General features: G+C 58.9%; 1 protein-coding gene across 3 annotated transcripts in view; it reads left to right on the top strand.

Moving 5' to 3' along the window:
* Positions 1–21,419, top strand: part of NHS (NHS actin remodeling regulator) — a 170,932-nt gene that overhangs the window by 91,634 nt on the left and 57,879 nt on the right. The window contains exon 1 of one of the 3 annotated variants that reach the window (XM_064152083.1): positions 17,151–17,687. The exons of the other annotated variants lie outside the window; for them this stretch is intronic. Within the exon in view, the coding sequence (XP_064008153.1) occupies positions 17,654–17,687 (34 nt within the window). The 5' untranslated portion in view covers positions 17,151–17,653. Of the gene's footprint in view, positions 1–17,150; positions 17,688–21,419 lie in introns of those variants that run through there. 3 annotated transcript variants of the gene reach the window in all.

Genomic DNA, 21,419 nt, shown 5'->3' with positions numbered 1-21,419 from the left:
TTTGCTGTCTCAGGCCGATCCACATCCAGATGTGGGTTCATGCAGGAGCAGAGCTTTGAGTCCCTGAGTGGTCCTGCTAAGTCAGTGCATCCTCCCACTTAAACCCAGGCTTGTGCTCAAGGCTGCCCTGAGCTGAGCCTAGGGGATGAAGTGTTTGTTGTACAGATCACAGAGCAGGTCAGAGTTTCCTCCAGGGCACTTCAGAACAAAGCCTGCTGGCTAATGAAAGGCAAATTGCAGTACTCTCATTTGCATGGGCACTCAGCTGCAGACCTCTGGCTTCTGTTGCAGAAGATCATGGCTGGAACTACTTCTAATCAATCATAACTCCTGCTGGCACCGAGCTGGAACAGGAACAACTTCATTAATTCAGTGCAAATGAGCTTTACAGCTACCCCCTAATGAAAATGGACACTGCAGAGCTGTGCTCCATCTGCCTGGGTAGCCACACACAGAAAAGCTTTATCCCTGCAGGAGGCACTGGGAGCTTGTGGCCACTCATGGCTTCAGGTTGGCAGAGCATGGTTGTGCTTCGGGCACTGCCCAGTGCTGCCTCTGCACAAGCGTGGGGTGGGCTGGGTTGGAAGGGAGCTCCAGAGGGCACCCAGCCCAAGCCCTGCACTCAGCAGGGACATCCTCCCCCAGAGCAGGCTGCTCACAGCCTTGCCCAGCCTCACCTGCAACACCTCCAGCCATGGGCACTCAGCTCCCTCCCTGGGCAACCTGTTGCAGTGTGGCAGCAGCCTCCTGCTGCACAACTTGTTCCTCACAGCCAAGCTCAGGCTGCTCTGCTCTCAGCTCAAACCATTGCCCTCCTCCTGTCCCTGCAGGCCTTTGCCAGCAGTCCCTCTGCAGCCTGCTTGCAGCCCCTGCAGCTCCTGGCAGGCTGCTCTGAGCTCTGCCTGGAGCCTTCTCCTCTGCAGGCTGCACCCCCCAGCTGCCTCAGCCCAACCATTCTGTGATTCTGTGCTCTCTGATTCAGTGATTCTTGGAGCAAAGCTGGAGGTGAGGAGAGTGAGGCTGGAGGTGAGGAGGAAGTTGTTGAGCAGGAGAGTGGTGAGAGCCTGGCAGGGGTTGCCCAGGGAGGTGGTTGAGGCCCCATGGCTGGAGGTGGTTGAGGCCAGGCTGGCTGAGGCTGTGTGCAGCCTGCTCTAGGGTAGGGTGTCCCTGGGCATGGCAGGGGTTGGCACTGCCTGCTCCTTGTGCTCCCTTCCAGCCCTGACTGCTTCTGTGATTCTGATTCTGTGATTCTGCTTCTGTGATTGGCCAAGCAAACAGTTTTGGGTTGATTCTCTCATTCTGTGGTTCTGTGTTCTCTGATTCAATTTCAAGCCAAGCCTGGCTGGGGCACTGAGTGCCATGGTCTGGTTGGTTGGCCAAGGCTGGGTGCTAGGTTGGGCTGGGGGAGCTTGGAGCTCTGCCAGCCTGCTTGGTTCTATGATTCTGTGGTTCTGGTTCTCTGATTCAGGGATTCAGTGGTCAATGATTCTGTGTCCTCTGATTCTCTGCTCTCTGATTCCTTCAGGAAGGCCATTCTGAACTGGAGGTTTTGTGTTCCCTCTCATCCTGCTGACTCCACAGGTCAGCAGTGACTGGAGCAGGGTGCTGCTTGCAGCAGAGGAACTGCACTTGCAGGCAGTCTCTTGGCAGACGAGTGCTAATTAAACAAAGCCCAGGGAGAGGGAAAGGAAGAGAGGGAAGCCTCTCTGCTTTCCTCAGGAGGAGGCTGCTAAGGCTCCAGCACAGTTCCCCCAGGACATGCAGTAGCTGGGAGCTGATGTGCACTGGTATGGACTAATAACTGCCCAGGTTGGTTGCTAATGAGGCAGTGTGGAGAGGGGGGGCAAGGAAATCCTGAAGGAAGATGATTGTCTTCGTGGTGTAAGTATGTAGTGAGCTGCACTTCGAGTGCACAGCACCAGCCTGCACTGCTGCCAGCACCAGCCTGCACTGCTGCCTGAAAACATGCATTTAGGGCCTGTGCAAGAGGCAGGAGTTGGCCCTGCTGATGTAAATAGAGTCATAGAATCAGGCAGGCTGGCAGAGAGCTCCAAGCTCCCCCAGCCCAACCTAGCCCCAGCCCTGCCCAACCAACCAGACCATGGCACTAAGTGCCCCAGCCAGGCTTGGCTGCAACACCTCCAGCCACGGCCACTCCACCACCTCCCTGGGCAGCCCATTGCAGTGCCAATCACTCTCTCTGACAACAACTTCCTAACAACATCCAGCCTAGACCTGCCCTGGCACAGCTTCAGCCTCTGTCCCCTTCTTCTGCTGCTGGCTGCCTGGCAGCAGAGCCCAACCCCACCTGGCTACAGCCTCCCTGCAGGCAGCTGCAGGCAGCAATGAGCTCTGCCCTGAGCCTCCTCTGCTGCAGGCTGCACCCTCCCAGCTCCCTCAGCCTCTCCTCACAGGGCTTCTGACCTTTCCTTTTGGCTAGTAAGTAGCATGCCAAGCTGGCAGCCCATGGCTCAGGTGGGGGCACTCTTCTGGGTTAGGAACTGGCTGCAGGGCTGGGCCCAGAGAGTGGTGGTGAATGGTGCCACATCCAGCTGGCAGCTGGCACCAGAGCTGTGCCCCAGGGACCAGTGCTGGGCACAGTCCTGTTCAGTGTCTTCATTGATGACCTGGAGCAGGGCATTGAGTCCAGCAGCAGTGAGTTTGCAGGTGACACCAAGCTAGGAGCAGCTGTGCCCTCATCTGTTGATGCTGTGCCCTGTTCATAGAAGCCCACCAGGTGTTGCCCTTGCTGAAGCCGTGCTGGCTGTACCCAGTCAGCTCTTCACTATCCTCCTGCCTCAGCAGTGCCTCCAGAAGGGTCTGCTCCGTGATCTTTTTCCCTGTGAGGGTGCCAGAGGCCTGGAGCAGGCTGCCAGGGAGGATGTGGAGTCTTTTTCTCTGGAGATACTCAGTGCAATCCTCTTCCACAGGCAAAGTGTTGCCCTAGGAGACAATCCACTTCTCCATGGGCTGCAGCCTGATTCCAGCTAAGAAATTAGCTCTCCTTGGGGGCCTCACCTGGGTTTGTATCTCAGCTACAAGAGCAAACTCAATCAACACTGAAGAGCCTGGGTGAGAGCAGTCAGCAACCAGAACTGATCTAACAGAAGAGAGAGAAACTCTCCTCAGTGCTTTAGGCTCACTTGAGGCTCATTCTCTAGGCAGTGCCCATGCCAGAAACCAGCCCTGGAAAAAGAGCAGCTTAGGTTGTTGATAATTCCATGTCCTTGGATGGGTTCTGAGCAGGGAGGGGTCAAGATCGTGGAGCAGATCCTCCTGAAGGCTCTGCTGAGGCAAATGGCAAACAAAGCAGAGGTGATTGGTGGCAGCCAACAATGGCTGCACCAAGGGCAGGTCATGGCTGGCAGAGCAGAGTGTTTTTTCTGTCTGGGGCTGGGTGCAGTGGTGCTTTAGAGCTTTTCTTTCACCTTTGCTCTCTCCTTTAGGCAGTGTGAAAAAAGTGAGAGACAGAGAAAAAGCTCTGTCTGTTGTAAACTGTGATCTAAGGATTAGAGAGGAGCTGCATAGGAGGCAGCAGTGTGCCCAGGTGGGCAACAGAGCCAGTGGCATTCTGGGCTGGCTCAGGAGCAGAGTGGGCAGCAGGACAAGGAAGGTTCTTGTGCCCACCCCTGTGCTCAGCACTGCTCAGGCCACCCCTGGAGTGCTGTGTCCAGCTCTGGGCTCCTCCATTGCAGAGAGCTGCTGAGGTGCTGGAAGGTGTTTGGAGCAGGGCAGCAAGGCTGGGGAGGGGCCTGGAGCACAGCCCTGTGAGGAGAGGCTGAGGGAGCTGGGGGGGTGCAGCCTGCAGCAGAGGAGGCTCAGGGCAGAGCTCATTGCTGCCTGCAGCTGCCTGCAGGGAGGCTGTAGCCAGGTGGGGTTGGGCTCTGCTGCCAGGCAGCCAGCAGCAGAGCAAGGGGACAGAGGCTGAAGCTGTGCCAGGGCAGGTCTAGGCTGGATGTTGTTAGGAAGTTGTTGTCAGAGAGAGTGATTGGCACTGGAATGGGCTGCCCAGGGAGGTGGTGGAGTGGCCGTGGCTGGAGGTGTTGCAGCCAAGCCTGGCTGGGGCACTTAGTGCCATGGTCTGGTTGGTTGGGCAGGGCTGAGGGCTAGGTTGGGCTGGGGGAGCTTGGAGCTCTCTGCCAGCCTGCCTGGTTCTCTGGTTCTGTGACTGAAGGGGCTGATGTGGATGGCTGCTGGCAGCATATCAGAAATGGAATCTCTGTGCTGGAGTTGTTCCAGGGTGCTAAACAAAACAAACACCAGAAGGACCCTGAAGTGGGTGGCAGGAGATGAGAATTAGTGAGGAATTGCAGCCACTCTTCCCATTCCATTCCTGGAAGTGTCTAAGAGGAGGCTGGGTGAGGCACTTGGTGCCAGGGGTTAGTCAATCAGAAGGTGGTAGGTGGTAGGTTGGACTGGATGATCTCAGAGGTCTCCCCCAGGCTGCTTAACTCTGTCTCTGTGATGCTCAGTCGGTGTTTGGGTTGGATCACTCAGGGGTTTGGGTACATGACTGCCACAGGAGGCTCCTGAAATGAGGAGTCCTCTGCAAGTGCTTCAGAGGTGCTGGCGAGGGAGGACTGTCCCAGGTCAGCGCAGCCGCTGGGAAGGTAGGTAGTGGATGGGTGGGTAGGTAGGTTAGAGAGGTAGGTAGCTGGATGGGTGGGTAGGTAGGTAGGTTAGGTAGGTAGGTAGCTGGATGGGTGGGTAGGTGGATGGATGGGTGGGTAGGTAGGTGGGTGGGTGGGTAGGTGGATGGGTGGGTAGGTAGGTGGATGGGTGGGTGGGTAGGTAGGTGGGTGGGTTCGTAGGTAGGTGGATGGGTGGGTAGGTAGGTGGATGGGTGGGTGGGTAGGTAGGTGGGTGGGTTCGTAGGTAGGTGGGTGGGTTCGTAGGTAGGTGGATGGGTAGGTAGGTAGGTGGATGGGTGGGTAGGTAGGTGGATGGGTGGGTAGGTAGGTAGCTGGATGGGTTCGTAGGTAGCTGGATGGGTTCGTAGGTAGGTGGATGGGTGGGTAGGTAGGTGGATGGGTAGGTGGGTAGGTAGGTGGATGGGTGGGTGGGTAGCTGGATGGGTGGGTGGGTAGGTAGGTGGATGGGTGGGTGGGTAGCTGGATGGGTGGGTGGGTAGGTAGGTGGATGGGTGGGTAGGTGGATGGGTGGGTAGGTAGGTGGATGGGTGGGTGGGTAGGTAGGTGGGTGGGTTCGTAGGTAGGTGGATGGGTGGGTAGGTAGGTGGATGGGTGGGTAGGTAGGTGGGTGGGTGGGTAGGTGGATGGGTGGGTAGGTAGGTGGATGGGTGGGTGGGTAGGTAGGTGGGTGGGTTCGTAGGTAGGTGGATGGGTGGGTAGGTAGGTGGATGGGTGGGTGGGTAGGTAGGTGGGTGGGTTCGTAGGTAGGTGGGTGGGTTCGTAGGTAGGTGGATGGGTAGGTAGGTAGGTGGATGGGTGGGTAGGTAGGTGGATGGGTGGGTAGGTAGGTAGCTGGATGGGTTCGTAGGTAGCTGGATGGGTTCGTAGGTAGGTGGATGGGTGGGTAGGTAGGTGGATGGGTAGGTGGGTAGGTAGGTGGATGGGTGGGTGGGTAGCTGGATGGGTGGGTGGGTAGGTAGGTGGATGGGTGGGTGGGTAGCTGGATGGGTGGGTGGGTAGGTAGGTGGATGGGTGGGTGGGTAGCTGGATGAGTGGGTAGGTAGGTAGGTGGATGGGTGGGTGGGTAGGTGGATGGGTAGGTGGGTAGGTAGGTGGATGGGTGGGTAGGTAGGTGGATGGGTAGGTGGGTAGGTAGGTGGATGGGTGGGTAGGTAGGTGGATGGGTAGGTGGGTAGGTAGGTGGATGGGTAGGTAGGTAGCTGGATGGGTGGGTGGGTAGGTAGGTGGATGGGTGGGTGGGTAGCTGGATGAGTGGGTAGGTAGGTAGGTGGATGGGTGGGTGGGTAGCTGGATGGGTGGGTGGGTAGGTAGGTGGATGGGTGGGTGGGTAGCTGGATGAGTGGGTAGGTAGGTAGGTGGATGGGTGGGTGGGTAGGTGGATGGGTAGGTGGGTAGGTAGGTGGATGGGTGGGTAGGTAGGTGGATGGGTAGGTGGGTAGGTAGGTGGATGGGTGGGTAGGTAGGTGGATGGGTAGGTGGGTAGGTAGGTGGATGGGTAGGTAGGTAGCTGGATGGGTGGGTGGGTAGGTAGGTGGATGGGTGGGTGGGTAGCTGGATGAGTGGGTAGGTAGGTAGGTGGATGGGTGGGTGGGTAGGTAGGTGGATGGGTGGGTAGGTAGGTAGCTGGGTGGGTAGGTGGGTAGGTAGGTAGGGTAGGTAGGTAGCTGGGTGGGTAGGTGGGTAGGTAGGTAGGGTGGGTAGGTAGCTGGGTGGGTAGGTAGGTAGGTGTCTGGGTGCACAGAGCAGGGAGCAGTGTGCCAGGCTGTTGCGCCCGCGTGTGTGCGGCGCGGTGCAGCTCGGTGCAGCGTGGCCAGGGCCCGGGGGAGGTTATTAGCACTTCTGAAAAGAGCTCAGGGAATTCTGGTTTCTTGCCCTGACAACTGCAGCAGAGGAGAGTTTTCCCTTTCATGTTTGTTTTCAGCACATGAAGTGATTGAAAGCAGTTCCCAAGGAGGGAGATGGAGAGGCAGCGCTGAGGGTTTTTTTAGCTTGCCTAATCTGCTGCTTTCATTCTGCTGCTGCTGCCCTCCCATGGAGCAAAGGATGGGGACGCTCCTCTCGGGAGGACCCAGCACGGGGATGGGAGAGAGGAAAGCTTTGGCTGGAGCCCAGCCCTGCCAGCAGTGCTGAGGGCACAGCAGGGAGCAGCTGGGGTCACCCAGCGTGGTGACAGCAGCCCGGTGGGCAGCCAGCTGCGTCCTTCAACCAGCACGGGGCTGGTGCCAGGGGCAAGGGAAAGGGAGGAATGGACAGGAGGGAAAGGAGGCAGAGAGGAGGCTGGGCTGGCAGCTCTTGCTGCAGGGGAGGCTGCCGTGGGAGCTGAAGGGATGCTGGGTTTGGAGCAGGTGGAAGGGAAGCACTTCAGAATCAGCAGCAGGGATGGAGTGGGCAGGGACGTGCTGCAGCCACCGCGGCACGTCCAGGGCCAGCCCTCGAGTGCCTGCACAGCCACCTCCGGATGTTTCAGGTGGCCCTAGGGGAGTGTCACACCCCCGGGATGCAGCTCTGCAGGTCTCTGCAGCACCGAAGGCCAAGCCTTGGGGGCTCAGCAGAGCCTGCCCAGCTGCCTCCTTCTTTTATGTGGTGTTTGTCAGGGGGAAGAAACCAATTCGCTTCCTGCTGCCCCTCAGAGGGCTCTAGCTGGATGCTGAGAGGAGCTGATGTTTGTAGGACTGACATTGTCAGGGGGAGGCTGGCCAGGTCCTGTGCTGAACCCTCCCTGTCTGTGTGCTGCAGCATCATGGAGGCTGGAGAGCAGCCTGGCCCTGCTCTGCTTGGGGGCTCGTCTGAGGCTTCACCAAGTCCTCATCCAGACAACTCTGCTGGCCCAGGCCATGAAGCCTCTTGAAAAGTCTCTCAATCAACTTCTAGACCAAATCCAAAGCAGCTCTGGACTCTGCCATTGAGTCTGCACTGGGATCCCTGCCCTGGCCAGCTGCAAAGAGGAATCACAGAACCAGGCAGGCTGGCAGAGAGCTCCAAGCTCCCCCAGCCCAACCTAGCACCCAGCCCTGCCCAACCAACCAGACCATGGCACTCAGTGCCCCAGCCAGGCTTGGCTGCAACACCTCCAGCCACAGCCACTCCACCACCTCCCTGGGCAGCCCATTCCAGTGCCAATCACTCTCTCTGACAACAACTTCCTAACAACATCCAGCCTGAACCTGCCCTTGGCAGCCTGTGCCAGTCTCTCACCACTCTCTAAAGAATTTCTTCCTGCTCTCCAGTCCCAATCTGCCCTCCTCCAGCTTCAAACCATTCCCTCTCATGCTGCCACTCCTGCCCCTTGTCCAAAGTCCCTTCCCAGCTCTCCTGTAGTCTACTTCAGGTCCTGCCAGGCTGCTCTAAGGTCTCCCTGGAATCTTCTCTTCTCCAGGCTGAGCAGCCCCAACTCTCCCAGCCTGTCCCCACAGGGGAGCTGCTGCAGCCCTCTGAGTCTCTTGGTGGCTTCCTCTGGAGCCTCTCCAGCAGCTCCATGTCCCTCTTCTGCTGGGGGGTTACTCTGGGGGATTTCAGGTAGCCAGCCTCGTTCAAAGTATTTGACTTCTGATGCTGCTGGGGGCGTCAGAGCTGGAGGCAGTGCTGCAGGTGAGGTCTGAGCAGAGCAGAGCAAGGGGGAGGGGAGGCAGAATCCCCTCCCTCACCAGGAGCCAGATCCTAGCATCCTGCAGCTGCCGGCTGCTGTGAGGGCAGCAGGCAGGAGGTTGGTGCACGGCTGGCAGAGCTGCGGCATGGGGAGGGCAAACAGCAGCCGGTTTGATGGTCTTTGTCTGCCTGGCTGCTGGCACAGGTTGAAAGCAGGAGCAGTGGAGGCATCCCAGGCACGTGTGCCCGCAGCTGCCTCTGCAGGCAGGCAGGGCTGAGCGCGAAGAGTCACAGAAATTAGCAGCATTATAATTACCCTCTTTAATCCTCCTGCTCCCAACAAACAAGCTTTAATCAGCAGGCAGGAAGCCCATTTAGAGCCCGCGGCGTACGCCGGGGTCAGCTGCTAAGGGTCACTCACCCTTGGCTGTGGGCTGAACAAGCAAAGCGTGGCCACAAGCAGCCTCTTGCCCCGAGGCACCCAGCGGGCACCGTGGGTGCTGCCCAGGAATGTGCAGCTCAGTGCCCTGCAGCAGCTCAGCCTCCTGCAGCAGCTCAGTGCCCTGCAGCAGCCTCCTGCAGCAGCTCAGCCTCCTGCAGCAGCTCAGCCTCCTGCAGCAGCTCAGCGCCCTGCAGCAGCTCAGCCTCCTGCAGCAGCTCAGCCTCCTGCAGCAGCTCAGTGCCCTGCAGCAGCCTCCTGCAGCAGCTCAGCCTCCTGCAGCAGCTCAGCCTCCTGCAGCAGCTCAGCCTCCTGCAGCAGCTCAGTGCCCTGCAGCAGCTCAGCCTCCTGCAGCAGCTCAGCCTCCTGCAGCAGCTCAGCCTCCTGCAGCAGCTCAGCCTCCTGCAGCAGCTCAGCCTCCTGCAGCAGCTCAGTGCCCTGCAGCAGCTCAGCCTCCTGCAGCAGCTCAGCCTCCTGCAGCAGCTCAGCCTCCTGCAGCAGCTCAGTGCCCTGCAGCAGCTCAGCCTCCTGCAGCAGCTCAGTGCCCTGCAGCAGCTCAGCCTCCTGCAGCAGCTCAGCCTCCTGCAGCAGCTCAGTGCCCTGCAGCAGCTCAGCCTCCTGCAGCAGCTCAGCGCCCTGCAGCAGCTCAGCCTCCTGCAGCAGCTCAGTGCCCTGCAGCAGCTCAGCCTCCTGCAGCAGCTCAGTGCCCTGCAGCAGCTCAGTGCCCTGCAGCAGCTCAGTGCCCTGCAGCAGCTCAGCCTCCTGCAGCAGCTCAGCCTCCTGCAGCAGCTCAGTGCCCTGCAGCAGCTCAGCCTCCTGCAGCAGCTCAGCCGCCTGCAGCAGCTCAGTGCCCTGCAGCAGCTCAGCCTCCTGCAGCAGCTCAGCACCAGGGGAGCCCTGGGGGCTGTGAGGGCAGCTGGGGCTGGGGGCAGCAAGGCGAGTAGAGAGAGGGGAAGGGTGAAGGGCGAGCAGGAAGCTCGGCAAAGCAGCAGCAGCCTCCCTCTGCCGGGATAAGTGGGGAGGGGTTAGAGTTAATAAGCTGAGGTGGCTGACAGAGGTTAATAGGGTTGGTGTTTTGGCTCTCTATCTGTTTGCTGGAGCCTGTCGGTTGTTTAAAGCTCCCAAAGCTGATGAGATGAAAAGGCAAATGAAATATGTGAGCCAGGTGTTGCCAAAAGCTCAGGCAGAAGCGTTAGAAGGAGAAGCTTGCAGAGCTGGAGGGAAAAAGGGGTGAGGGGAGGAGGGGGAGAGTATTCAAACAAGATGTGTGTGTACAAATCCACCAGGTCCTACCTGTGCTGAGGGCTCCAGAGCTGGACACAGAGGAGGTTCCAGAGGAGGGCAAGGAAGGTGGGGAAGGGCCTGGAGAATAAACCTGATGAGGAGCGACTGAGGGAGCTGGGGATGGTTAATGTGAGGAAGAGGAGGCTGAGGGCAGAGCTCACTGCTGTCTGCAGCTACCTGAAGGGACACTGGGGAGAGGCTGCTGCTGGGCTCTGCTCACAGGTAACTGGAGACAGAGCAAGGGGGAATGGCCTCAAGCTGAGGCTGGGGAGGTTTAGATTGGACATTAGGAAGAAGTTTTTCATAGAGTGGTCAGGGACTGGGATGAGCTGCCCAGGGAGGTGGTGCAGGCACCCAGCCTGGCTGTGTTTGAGGGTGGTTTGGATGTGGTGCTTGGGGCTGTGGTTGGAGGTGGATCCTGTAGAGCAGGGTTCTAGGCTGGACTGGGTGATGCTGAGGGGCTCTGCCAGCCTGGGTGTTGCTGTGATGAAGCAGGCAGGGTTCTAGGCTGGACTGGGTGATGCTGAGGGGCTCTGCCAGCCTGGGTGTTGCTGTGATGAAGCAGGCAGGGTTCTAGGCTGGACTGGGTGATGCTGAGGGGCTCTGCCAGCCCAGGTGTTGCTGTGATGAAGCAGGATTCTGGGCTGGACTGGGTGATGCTGAGGGGCTCTGCCAGCCCAGGTGTTGCTGTGATGAAGCAGGATTCTGGGCTGGACTGGGTGATGCTGAGGGGCTCTGCCAGCCCAGGTGTTGCTGTGATGAAGCAGGATTCTGGGCTGGACTGGGTGATGCTGAGGGGCTCTGCCAGCCTAGGTGTTGCTGTGATGAAGCAGGCAGGGTTCTAGGCTGGACTGGGTGATGCTGAGGGCCTTTGCCAGCCTGCCTGTTGCTGAGGTTCTGTCACCCAGCAGAAGTTCATAGCCTCAGCACTTGCTCCCTCCTCTGTACCTCCCTTGCTTCAGCTGCCTGGCACTTTGGGTCCTACTGCTTGGTTCTGTCATTCTGTGATCCAAAAGGGAATGTTCCTCCTCACATCCTGCTCCAGCAGCTCAGCTTGCAGTGGAATTTAAGCTGTGGCTCACCTCTGAGGGCTTTGGCAGCCAAAGCCAGCAGGGGTTAACTCCCTTTGCTGCTGAAAGGGAAGCCCAAGTCAATCTCTTCCTGAGCCCCACGCTATATTTAGCCAGGAAATGATAAATAATGCTATTTGAAGTACATTCTGCTCCTTCCCCTTTCCTCCCCCAGCCCTTCTTCCTCCAAAATAACTCCAAGGCATAAATCATTTCTGCCTTCAACCTGCCTGCTTGCTTAGGTGTGCTGCTGGCTGTCCCTGCACACAAAGCCAGCCACCAGAGTGGGTTGCAGGTTGTTCTTTTATTGATGCCCATCATAAATAAGTCACACAACAGGAGATGGTTGGCAGTGAGTGCATGCATGTGTGAGTCTCCCTCCTCTGCTTTCTTCTCTGCCAGGCCTTTATTGCCTGAACTCTTCACCCTCCAGGAGTCAATTCACTGTTTGATATTGGAAGGGAAATGCTTCCACCACTGGCAGCATAAGCAAAAGCCCCAACCCCCAGCAGCTGGCAGCTGTGTGCCCACAGTGTCTTGCTTTGGCTGTCTGCTGGCTGTTGAGCTGTCTGCATTTTGGGGGCCCCAAAGGCACAGATTTGGTACAGAAGGGTTGGGAACTTCATTAAACCTGAGGTTATGATGACACAAGAGGGGTGGTGAGAGCCTGGCAGGGCTCACCCAGGGAGGTGGTTGAGGCCCCATGGCTGGCTGAGGCTGTGTGCAGCCTGCTCTAGGGTAGGGTGTCCCTGGGCATGGCAGGGGTTGGCACTGCCTGATCCTTGTGCTCCCTTCCAACCTGACTGGTTCTGTGATTCTATGAGCCTATCACCTAACCCTTCTAATTAACTAACCCATGGCACTAAGAGCCTCCTCTTCAACACCTCCAGCCACAGCCACTCCACCACCTCCCTGGGCAGCCCATTCCAGTGCCAAGCACTCTCTATGACAACAACTTCCTAACAACATCCAGCCTAGACCTGCCCTGGCACAGCTTCAGCCTCTGTCCCCTTCTGCTGCTGGCTGCCTGGCAGCAGAGCCCAACCCCACCTGGCTACAGCCTCCCTGCAGGCAGCTGCAGGCAGCAATGAGCTCTGCCCTGAGCCTCCTCTGCTGCAGGCTGCACCCCCCCAGCTCCCTCAGCCTCTCCTCACAGGGCTGTGCTCCAGGCCCCTCCCCAGCCTTGCTGCCCTGCTCCAAACACCTTCCAGCACCTCAGCATCTCTCTGCAATGGAGGAGCCCAGAGCTGGACACAGCACTCCAGGGGTGGCCTGAGCAGTGCTGAGCACAGGGGCAGCAGAACCTCCCTTGTCCTGCTGCCCACACTGCTCCTGAGCCAGGCCATTGGGTGTTAGAATGCAAGGTGCCATTGGATGCTGAAGTACAGCAGGGTTGGGACAGCCTCTCTTTATGTGTATATATTTTCTCCCTGATGCTGCTGAGATTTCCAGGGAATATGACCTGAGCAGCAGCCAGCAAGGTTCTGCAGGAGGGTGCTGATGGAGCAGGCAGGTAGCAGTGGCTCTGAGTGAATCATTTCTGTGTGCACTGCAGACTGCCCCAGGGCTGCCATCCACGCCGGGGCACTTCCAGGCAGAGAGGCTTTCACCCAACTTGATACTGAAGCCTCAGAGGCACAAACCAGGCCAGCAGTGAATATTAAATTACTGCTTGGCCATCTTCCAAAGTCATCTGGCCTAGTTAGGAAACATCAAGAAGGAGGAAAGCTTTGCCTCTTCACATGCTGATGTCTCCGGGGGGGGGGGGGGGGGAGGAGAGCTGTGCAAAGGCAGCCTGCTCCTGTAAGTCACACTGCTGCCCTGGGCAGAGCCAGCCCCGTGCAGAGCCAGCCCCAGGCACCCTGCAGGACACCTCTGTGTGCTCTGCTGGCAGTGCTGCAGCAGTGGTTCATGGAACCACAGAGTGGTCTGAGTTGGAAGGGACCCCAGAGGCCATAGTGTCACAGAATCATTGGGTTGGAAGGCAGCTCCAGAGGGCACCCAGCCCAGCCCTGCACTCAGCAGGGACATCCTCCCCCAGAGCAGGCTGCTCACAGCCCTGCCCAGCCTCACCTCCAACAGCTCCAGCCATGGGCACTCAGCTCCCTCCCTGGGCAACCTGTTGCAGGGTGGCAGCAGCCTCCTGCTGCACAACTTGTTCCTCACAGCCAAGCTCAGGCTGCTCTGCTCTCAGCTCAAACCATTGCCCTCCTCCTGTCCCTGCAGGCCTTTGCCAGCAGTCCCTCTGCAGCCTGCTTGCAGCCCCTGCAGCTCCTGGCAGGCTGCTCTCAGCTCTGCCTGGAGCCTTCTCCTCTGCAGGCTGCACCCCCCCAGCTGCCTCAGACACAGCAGAGCTGCTGCAGCCCCTGCTCATCTTTGTGCCCCCCCCCAGACCTGCTCCATCAGCTCCATGTCTTTCCTATATAGAGAACTCCAGAGCTGGATCACAGAATCAGTCAGGGTTGGAAGGGACCACAGGGATCACCTAGATCCAACCTCCCTGCCATGGTCAGGGACACCCCACCCCAGCTGCAGTGCTCCAGGGGAGGTGTCCCCAGAGCAGAGTGGCTCACTGGTGCATTCTGATGACCATCACTAGATCTGAGGTGATCCTTCAGGTTTGCAAGGTGATCCCTAAGATCCCTCCCAGCCTAAGCCAGTCTATGACTCTGTGATCAGAGATTTCTCTGCCCTTGCCAGCCCTCTGCCTGTCATTGAGGAGGTGTCAGCAGTGCTCTGCTCTCCCTCTGGACCTTCTCTGGGGCTCCTGCTTCTCACACTTTCAGCCCACTCACTGTGCACCAGTAGCTATGATAGACCAACTGACACCCAGCTAGGATCAGCTGTGGAGCTGCTGGAGGGTAGCAGAGCCCTGCAGAGGGACCTGGCCAGGCTGCATGGGAGGGCAGAGGCCATGGGATGAGACTGAACAAGGCCAAGGGCAGGGTTCTGCACTTTGGCCACAACAACCCCAAGCAGCACTGCAGGCTGGGGCCAGAGTGGCTGAGAGCAGCCAGGCAGAGAGGGAGCTGGGGGTGCTGGGAGAGAGGAGCTGCAGAGGAGGCAGCAGTGCCCAGGGGGGCAGCAGAGCCAATGGCATCCTGGGCTGGCTCAGGAGCAGTGTGGGCAGCAGGACAAGGGAGGTTCTTGTGCCCACCCCTGTGCTCAGCACTGCTCAGGCCACCCCTGGAGTGCTGTGTCCAGCTCTGGGCTCCTCCATTGCAGAGAGATGCTGAGGTGCTGGAAGGTGTTTGGAGCAGGGCAGCAAGGCTGGGGAGGGGCCTGGAGCACAGCCCTGTGAGGAGAGGCTGAGGGAGCTGGGGGGGTGCAGCCTGCAGCAGAGGAGGCTCAGGGCAGAGCTGATTGCTGCCTGCAGCTGCCTGCAGGGAGGCTGTAGCCAGGTGGGGTTGGGCTCTGCTGCCAGGCAGCCAGCAGCAGCAGAAGGGGACAGAGGCTGAAGCTGTGCCAGGGGAGGTCTAGGCTGGATGTTGTTAGGAAGTTGTTGTCAGAGAGAGTGATTGGCACTGGAATGGGCTGCCCAGGGAGGTGGTGGAGTGGCTGTGGCTGGAGGTGTTGCAGCCAAGCCTGGCTGGGGCACTGAGTGCCATGGTCTGGTTGGTTGGGCAGGGCTGGGTGCTAGGCTGGGCTGGGGGAGCCTGGAGCTCTCTGCCAGCCTGGTTGGTTCTATGATTGTGTGATCTCAACCATCTGCAGGGCTGATCAGGTTGTGTGCCTCCTCTCTGAGGTTGAAGGCCAAGCTGCTGAGCCTCCAAACCCTCTGCTGTTTTTGCACATCTGGTTTGAGTCTCTACAGCTAAACAGCAGCTGTGCCACAAACAACAAAATCTTAATTCACTGAGGTTTGTTCAAGCACTGAGAGCAAATACTTCTCCTGTGCAGCTTTGGGGTCACTCTAAGGGGCAAAGAAAAGGTGCTGGAGGTGTACTGCCCCTTCAGAAGTTATCCTTACTGCTTAAAACTGGAGGCAGCTCTTCCTTCCAGGGCTCAGCTTAGTTTTGCAGACAACAGCAACTCCTGGCTTGGGATGGGAAGGTTGCTTTGGGCCTGCCTTGGGATCAGGGCATGAGGTTTGGCTCAATGTATGGTGGATTCGTTTCCCTTCTCATTCTGTTGTTCCTGAAAATGCCCATCCATAAGGCAGAGCTCAGTGAAGCCCTAGAGGAAGGTTTGGTCTGTTTTGCTGTCCTCTGCTTGCTGCCACTGCCAGGCTGGGCACACAAAGGGAGGGAGGGGCTGCAGGCAGCAGTACCAGGGCTGGGTAAGCCTCTGAGTGCCCTCACTGCTGCTTGGGAGGCTGCAGCCCTTATGTAGGTCACATTCTCCAAGACTGCTGCCTCCCTTCCAGCCAGATCTGCTGTTGGCTTGGGCTGTCTGAATGCATCACTGAAGCCTCTGCTGTGCTTGAGCTTCCCCTCCTGACTGGCACTGCACAGCTCAGCTGCCCTGGTGACTGCTGAGGTGGGTACTCTGGCCAGGGCAGCCTGAGCATTAACCACAGCCTCCCTGCTTGCCCAGGCAGGAGAGAAGAGTTCTCAGTTGACCACTGTTGGTGTTGGTTTGGGGGTGTGGGGGGTTAAGCACTGAAATCTCTCCCTGCATCTCTTTTCCCACCCTTTGGTTTCCCCATTGGTGCTACCCAGGGGCAGGTGCAGTGAGCCAGAAGCAGCAGGCAGGAGGTTATAGAATTAACCTCCCCAGACATTCAAAAGAAGAACCAAGAGAGAGCCACAGAAAGTAGAGCAAAGTGGTGTCTGCTGCAGGGTGGTGACAATGTCAGAGGCGCTGCTGTGTGGTGGAGCAGCCTCCTGCACAGCCGAGGGGTTGGGGCAGGGAGTTGTGCTTAGCTGAACAATGGCTTTAGCCTCCTTGCTGTTCTGCACAGCATCACCTCCCAGAAGCAGGGGCCACAAACTGGGGCTGGCAGAAGGCAGCTGACAGCTCTTAGGAAAGCTCAGGAAGCATTACAAACATCTAAGGGCTGATCAGGAGAGGGGGGACAGACTCTGATCACTGCTCCCTGGGATAGGACAAGCAGCAATGGATGGAAGCTGCAGCACAGGAGGCTCCAGCTCAGCACAAGGGGGAACTTCTTCCCTGGAAGGGTCCCAGAGCCCTGGCACAGGCTGCCCAGAGAGGCTGTGGAGTCTTCTTCTGTGGAGCCTTTCCAGGTCTGCCTGGATGTGTTCCTGTGTGCCCTGAGCTAGATTGTGTGCTCCTGCTCTGGTAGGGGGTTGGACTCAATGAGCTCCTTGGGTTCCTTCTAATCCCTGCCATCCTGTGAGCTGTGATTGCAGAGAGATGCTGAGCATTCACAGAATCATAGAATCAAAACAGGCTGGCAGAGAGCTCCAAGCTCTCCCAGCCCAGCCTAGCACCCAGCCCTGCCCAACCAACCAGACCATGGCACTAAGTGCCCCAGCCAGGCTTGGCTGCAACACCTCCAGGCACAGCCACTCCACCACCTCCCTGGGCAGCCCATTCCAGTGCCAATCACTCTCTCTGACAACAACTTCCTAACAACATCCAGCCTAGATCTGCCCTGGCACAGCTTCAGCCTCTGTCCCCTTCTGCTGCTGCTGGCTGCCTGGCAGCAGAGCCCAACCCCACCTGGCTACAGCCTCCCTGCAGGCAGCTGCAGACAGCAATGAGCTCTGCCCTGAGCCTCCTCTGCTGCAGGCTGCACCCCCCCAGCTCCCTCAGCCTCTCCTCACAGGGCTGTGCTCCAGACCCCTCTCCAGCCTTGCTGCCCTGCTCCAAACACCTTCCAGCACCTTAGCATCTCTCTGCAATGGAGGAGCCCAGAGCTGGACACAGCACTCCAGGGGAGGTCTCTTTGCTGCAGCTTCCCTGACTGGCATGGCAGTGCCAAGCCTTGTGAGTGGCACAACATGGGGCCAACTTGTGCTGGCCTTGCTGGGCCAGGTGAGCAGCAGGTGTCTGGATGGTAATTGGGCAGTGGCTGATGTGCAGGGAGCTGCAGCTGAGCTGCTGGAAGGGGCTGGGTTTGGTCACACCTGTGGCCTGTTTCCCACTTCTTCTCCTCCCAGCAAGCCCTGCCGGTGGTGATTTTCCCCTTTGCTGGCCGGGCAAGGTCTGAGGCAGCTCCACCTTCCCCACCCGCAGCAGGAGCCTTTCACAGAGCAGTGTAGGTTGGAAGGGACCTCACCGCTGAGCCAGTTCCAACCCCTGGCACAGGCAGGGACCCTCCCGCTGGAGCAGTGCCCTGCCCGGTGTCTGCCCAGGTAAGCTGGAGCAGAGGCCACCGCCGGCTCCTGCGGGGCACGAAAGCGTTAACCTCGGCAGGCAGCGGCCAGAAGGAGCAGGGAGATTACTGCTCCCCACTCCCATTTGCTACCCTGCCTGGGCTGTGGGGAGATTAGGAGGACCACGTCCCAGGGCTGGACCATCTGCGTGCTTCGGAGGGGAGCCAGGCGGCAGCAGCCAGGCTGACCCACGCAGGGGCTTCCTCCGCAGCCCGCCCTGCCCCGGCAGCAGCGCTGCAGCATCCTGCTGCGGCTGGGGCCGCGGGGGGGCCATGCGGGACAGAGCAGCCCCTCGGACGTCGGCACACTCGGCTGAGGAGCGTAGCAGAGCATCCAGCCATGGCCCTGAGCTGCTGCGGGCTGAGGAGTGCAGGTAGGGTCCCTTTTCTGCCAGGCGGGAGGGAGGCAGGTATTTGCCGTGAGCTGCTGCAGAGCAGAGCTTGCTTTCCTGCGTGGAGCCACGCGTGGATGCCTTTCCCTTCCCCCCGCCCTGCTTCCAGAGCCAAGGAATGCAGTCGGTAACAGGTACCTCTTACCGGCCCTGGCCTGTGCAGGGCTTGGCAAGCCTGCTCCACTCCTGTGCCGCTTCTCTGACCCCACTCCCCCCTGCACACGGCTGAGGGACTTGGTGGAGGACCCCGCAGCCCTTCCCTGCCAGCCGCTGGGGCTGCGGGGCAGGGGGCAGAGGCAGCTGGGGTGGTGCTCGGGTGGCTTTCGGCTGCCTGCTCCCCCGGGGCTGGGTGTGAGCCGTTTGTCAAGCGGAGAGCTTCACGGGGCGGTGGAGAAAGATGGCACTTGTCTGGGTCTGAATGACCTCCTCTGAACCCCAGCCAAGCCTCGCAAGCCAGCTGGCACGCTGCTGTGCCTGCTCCTCCCCTGCGCCTCGCTCGGGGGGCAGGCAGCGGTGGGGGTCTCCTGTCCTCTGTTTCTTTGTGGTTTGTTTTGAACTGGTACTGCCTAATTGCTTTGGTGGCAAAATCTGCAGGAGGAGCTTTTGTACAGCCCTTCCTGAGCCGTTTGGTTCTGCAGCCGTGCACAGAGAGAGAGAGAGAGAGAGCTCTGTTGTGTCTGCTCCTTGTGGAGTTAAAACCTGCAGAGTGGGCAGGATTTTGTTGTTGTGGTTGTCAGATAAAATGCAAATTAACTGAACCAGACCAGGTGCCCAGGTGGGCAGCAAAGCCAATGGCATCCTGGGCTGGCTCAGGAGCAGTGTGGGCAGCAGGACAAGGGAGGTTCTTGTGCCCAACCCTGTGCTCAGCACTGCTCAGGCCACCCCTGGAGTGCTGTGTCCAGCTCTGGGCTCCTCCATTGCAGAGAGCTGCTGAGGTGCTGGAAGGTGTTTGGAGCAGGGCAGCAAGGCTGGGGAGGGGCCTGGAGCACAGCCCTGTGAGGAGAGGCTGAGGGAGCTGGGGGGGTGCAGCCTGCAGCAGAGGAGGCTCAGGGCAGAGCTCATTGCTGCCTGCAGCTGCCTGCAGGGAGGCTGTAGCCAGGTGGGGTTGGGCTCTGCTGCCAGGCAGCCAGCAGCAGCAGAAGGGGACAGAGGCTGAAGCTGTGCCAGGGGAGGTCTAGGCTGGATGTTGTTAGGAAGTTGTTGTCAGAGAGAGTGATTGGCACTGGAATGGGCTGCCCAGGGAGGTGGTGGAGTGGCTGTGGCTGGAGGTGTTGCAGCCAAGCCTGGCTGGGGCACTGAGTGCCATGGTCTGGTTGGTTGGGCAGGGCTGGGTGCCAGGCTGGGCTGGGGGAGCTTGGAGCTCTCTGCCAGCCTGCTTGGCTCTGTGACTCTAAGACCCTAGGCAAAGAAAGTAAAAGCAGATTCAGTGAAAGGGTTTTCTGTTGAGCATCAGCGGCAGTGATCAGTGGAGGGAGGGAGATGCAGGAGGGAGGGAGATGGCAGGGGAGAGAGGGAGGGCAGCAGAACGAGGTTTGATGCGTTTGGCTCAGGCAGTTCGCTCTCTCAGCACTCTTCTCTCTCGGTAGCTCGCAGGGGTCAGTAGGACAGGGCTGGGGCTTGTTATTCGGCCTCGTTAGTGTCAAACCTGTCGATGCCTGCTAAAGGTTCTGCTAATGTGCGAGCCCCTGGGGGCTGTGCGCGGCTGCGGCGCCGGGCGGAGGCGAGCGGAGGGCAGCACCGCCTGGGGCTGCTGTGTCTGGGGGAGAGAGAAGGCTGAGAGAGGATCTGAGCGGCGTCTGCAAGTGTCTGAGGGGTGCCAGGCTGTGTGTGGGGGTGCCCAGGAACAGGGCAAGGCGCAAAGGGCACAGGCTGGGACCCAGGAGGTGACACTGCTGTATGGTGAGGGTGCTGGAGCCTGGAGCAGCCTGCCCAGAGAGGCTGTGGAGTCTCCTTCTCTGCAGTCACTGCAACCCCCCTGGCTGTGCTGTGTGTGCCCTGCCCTGGGTGTGCTGCCCTGGCAGGGGGATTGGGCTGGCTGCTCTCTGCAGCTCTCTCCCAGCTCCTGTATTGGAGTCCCTCTACTCTGCCCTGCTGAGACCTCAACTTGAGCACTGCCTTCAGCTCAGGGCTCCCCAGCTGAAGAGGGACAGGAACTGCTGGAGAGGGTCCAGTGGAGGGTGGTGAGGATGATGAGTGGACTGGAGCACTGCCTGGTGAGGAGAGGCTGGAGAAGAGAAGACTGAGAGGGCATCTAATCAATGTTCATCAATAGCTGTGAGGTTGGGGGGGACGGGACAGGCTCTGCTCACTGCTCCCTGGGACAGGACAAGCAGCAGTGGATGGAAGCTGCAGCACAGGAGGTTCAGCTCAGCACAAGGGAGAACTTCTTGCCTGGAAGGGTCCCAGAGCCCTGGCACAGGCTGCCCAGAGAGACTGTGGAGTCTCCTCTGGAGCCTTTCCAGGCCTGTCTGGATGTGTTCCTGTGTGCCCTGAGCTAGGTTGTGTGCTGCTGCTCTGGCAGGGGGGTTGGGCTGGATGATCTTCTTGTGTCCCTTCCGACCCCTGACCTCCTGTGGTCTTGTGATCTCTTCCACTGTGTCTCTGTGACATAACCACTCAACTCTCTGGCCAGGATAGGTCATTTCAAACCCCTGCCAGCAGAGGGGCAGCAGCCGATGTCAAACCTGTCAGGCATCCAAGCGATCATGACTTCATCTCTGCCCCCATTCCCCCCTTGTTGTGGTCCCCTGGAAGCAGCCCAGGCGCCTCTGCTGTGTCCCACCGAGCTCATCTCCCTGCCCTGCTGCTATTGCTGTGTAGTGACACCTCCCAGTGGCACACGGCAACATTTCACTGGAGCCCGTGCAGAGCTGGTCCTCAGCAGGTTGATCAAGCCAAGAGCTTTTATTTGTACCCAGTGCCAGTCAGAAACTGCAGCCTTGGCTTTCTGGGGCACCTTCTTTGCAGAAATTGTCCCATTCCTCCCTCCCCCATAATATTCTCCCCCTCCCCACTTGATTAGTCATTAAAAGCAACTGCTTTCTAATGATGTCTTCAGCAGTTTGGCATCATCACAGCATGCAGTGGCTTGGAAGTGATCTCTAAAGGTCATCCAGTTCATCCCCCTTGCAAGGACATCCCCAACTAGGTCAGGCTGCTCAGAGCCTTGTTCCAGCCTGCCCTTGAAGATCTCCAGGGATGGGGCCTCCACCACCTCCTTGGCCAACCTGTCCCAGTGGTTCTACCACTCATGCAGCAAAGAATTTCTTCCTAATGTCCAATCTCAATCTTCTCTAGTTTCAAATGGTTGTCCTTTGTCCTGATCTGATGGAGGATGCAGAGGGCTGGAGCTGCTCTGCCTTGAGGAGAGGCTGAGGGAGCTGGGCACCTCAGGCTGGAGAGAAAGCTCCCAGGTGACCTTACTGTGGCCTTTCAGTAGCTGAAGGGGGCTACAGAAGAGCTGGGGAGGGACCTTTTAGGCTGAGTGATAGATGGAACAAAGCTAGAGATGGGTGGATTCAGCCTGCATGTTAGGAAGAAGTTCTTCAGCATGAGGGTGGTGAGAGCCTGGCAGGGGTTGCCCAGGGAGGTGGTGGAAGCCTCAGCCCTGGAGGTGTTTGAGGCCAGGCTGGCTGAGGCTGTGTGCAGCCTGCTCTAGGGTAGGGTGTCCCTGGGCATGGCAGGGGGGTTGGAGCTGGATGGTGCTTGTGGTCT

The sequence above is a fragment of the Pogoniulus pusillus genome, chromosome 12, assembly GCF_015220805.1.
Source record: "Pogoniulus pusillus isolate bPogPus1 chromosome 12, bPogPus1.pri, whole genome shotgun sequence".
In the NCBI taxonomy this organism is placed as follows: domain Eukaryota; kingdom Metazoa; phylum Chordata; class Aves; order Piciformes; family Lybiidae; genus Pogoniulus; species Pogoniulus pusillus.
This window is presented reverse-complemented; position numbering and strand designations above follow the sequence as displayed.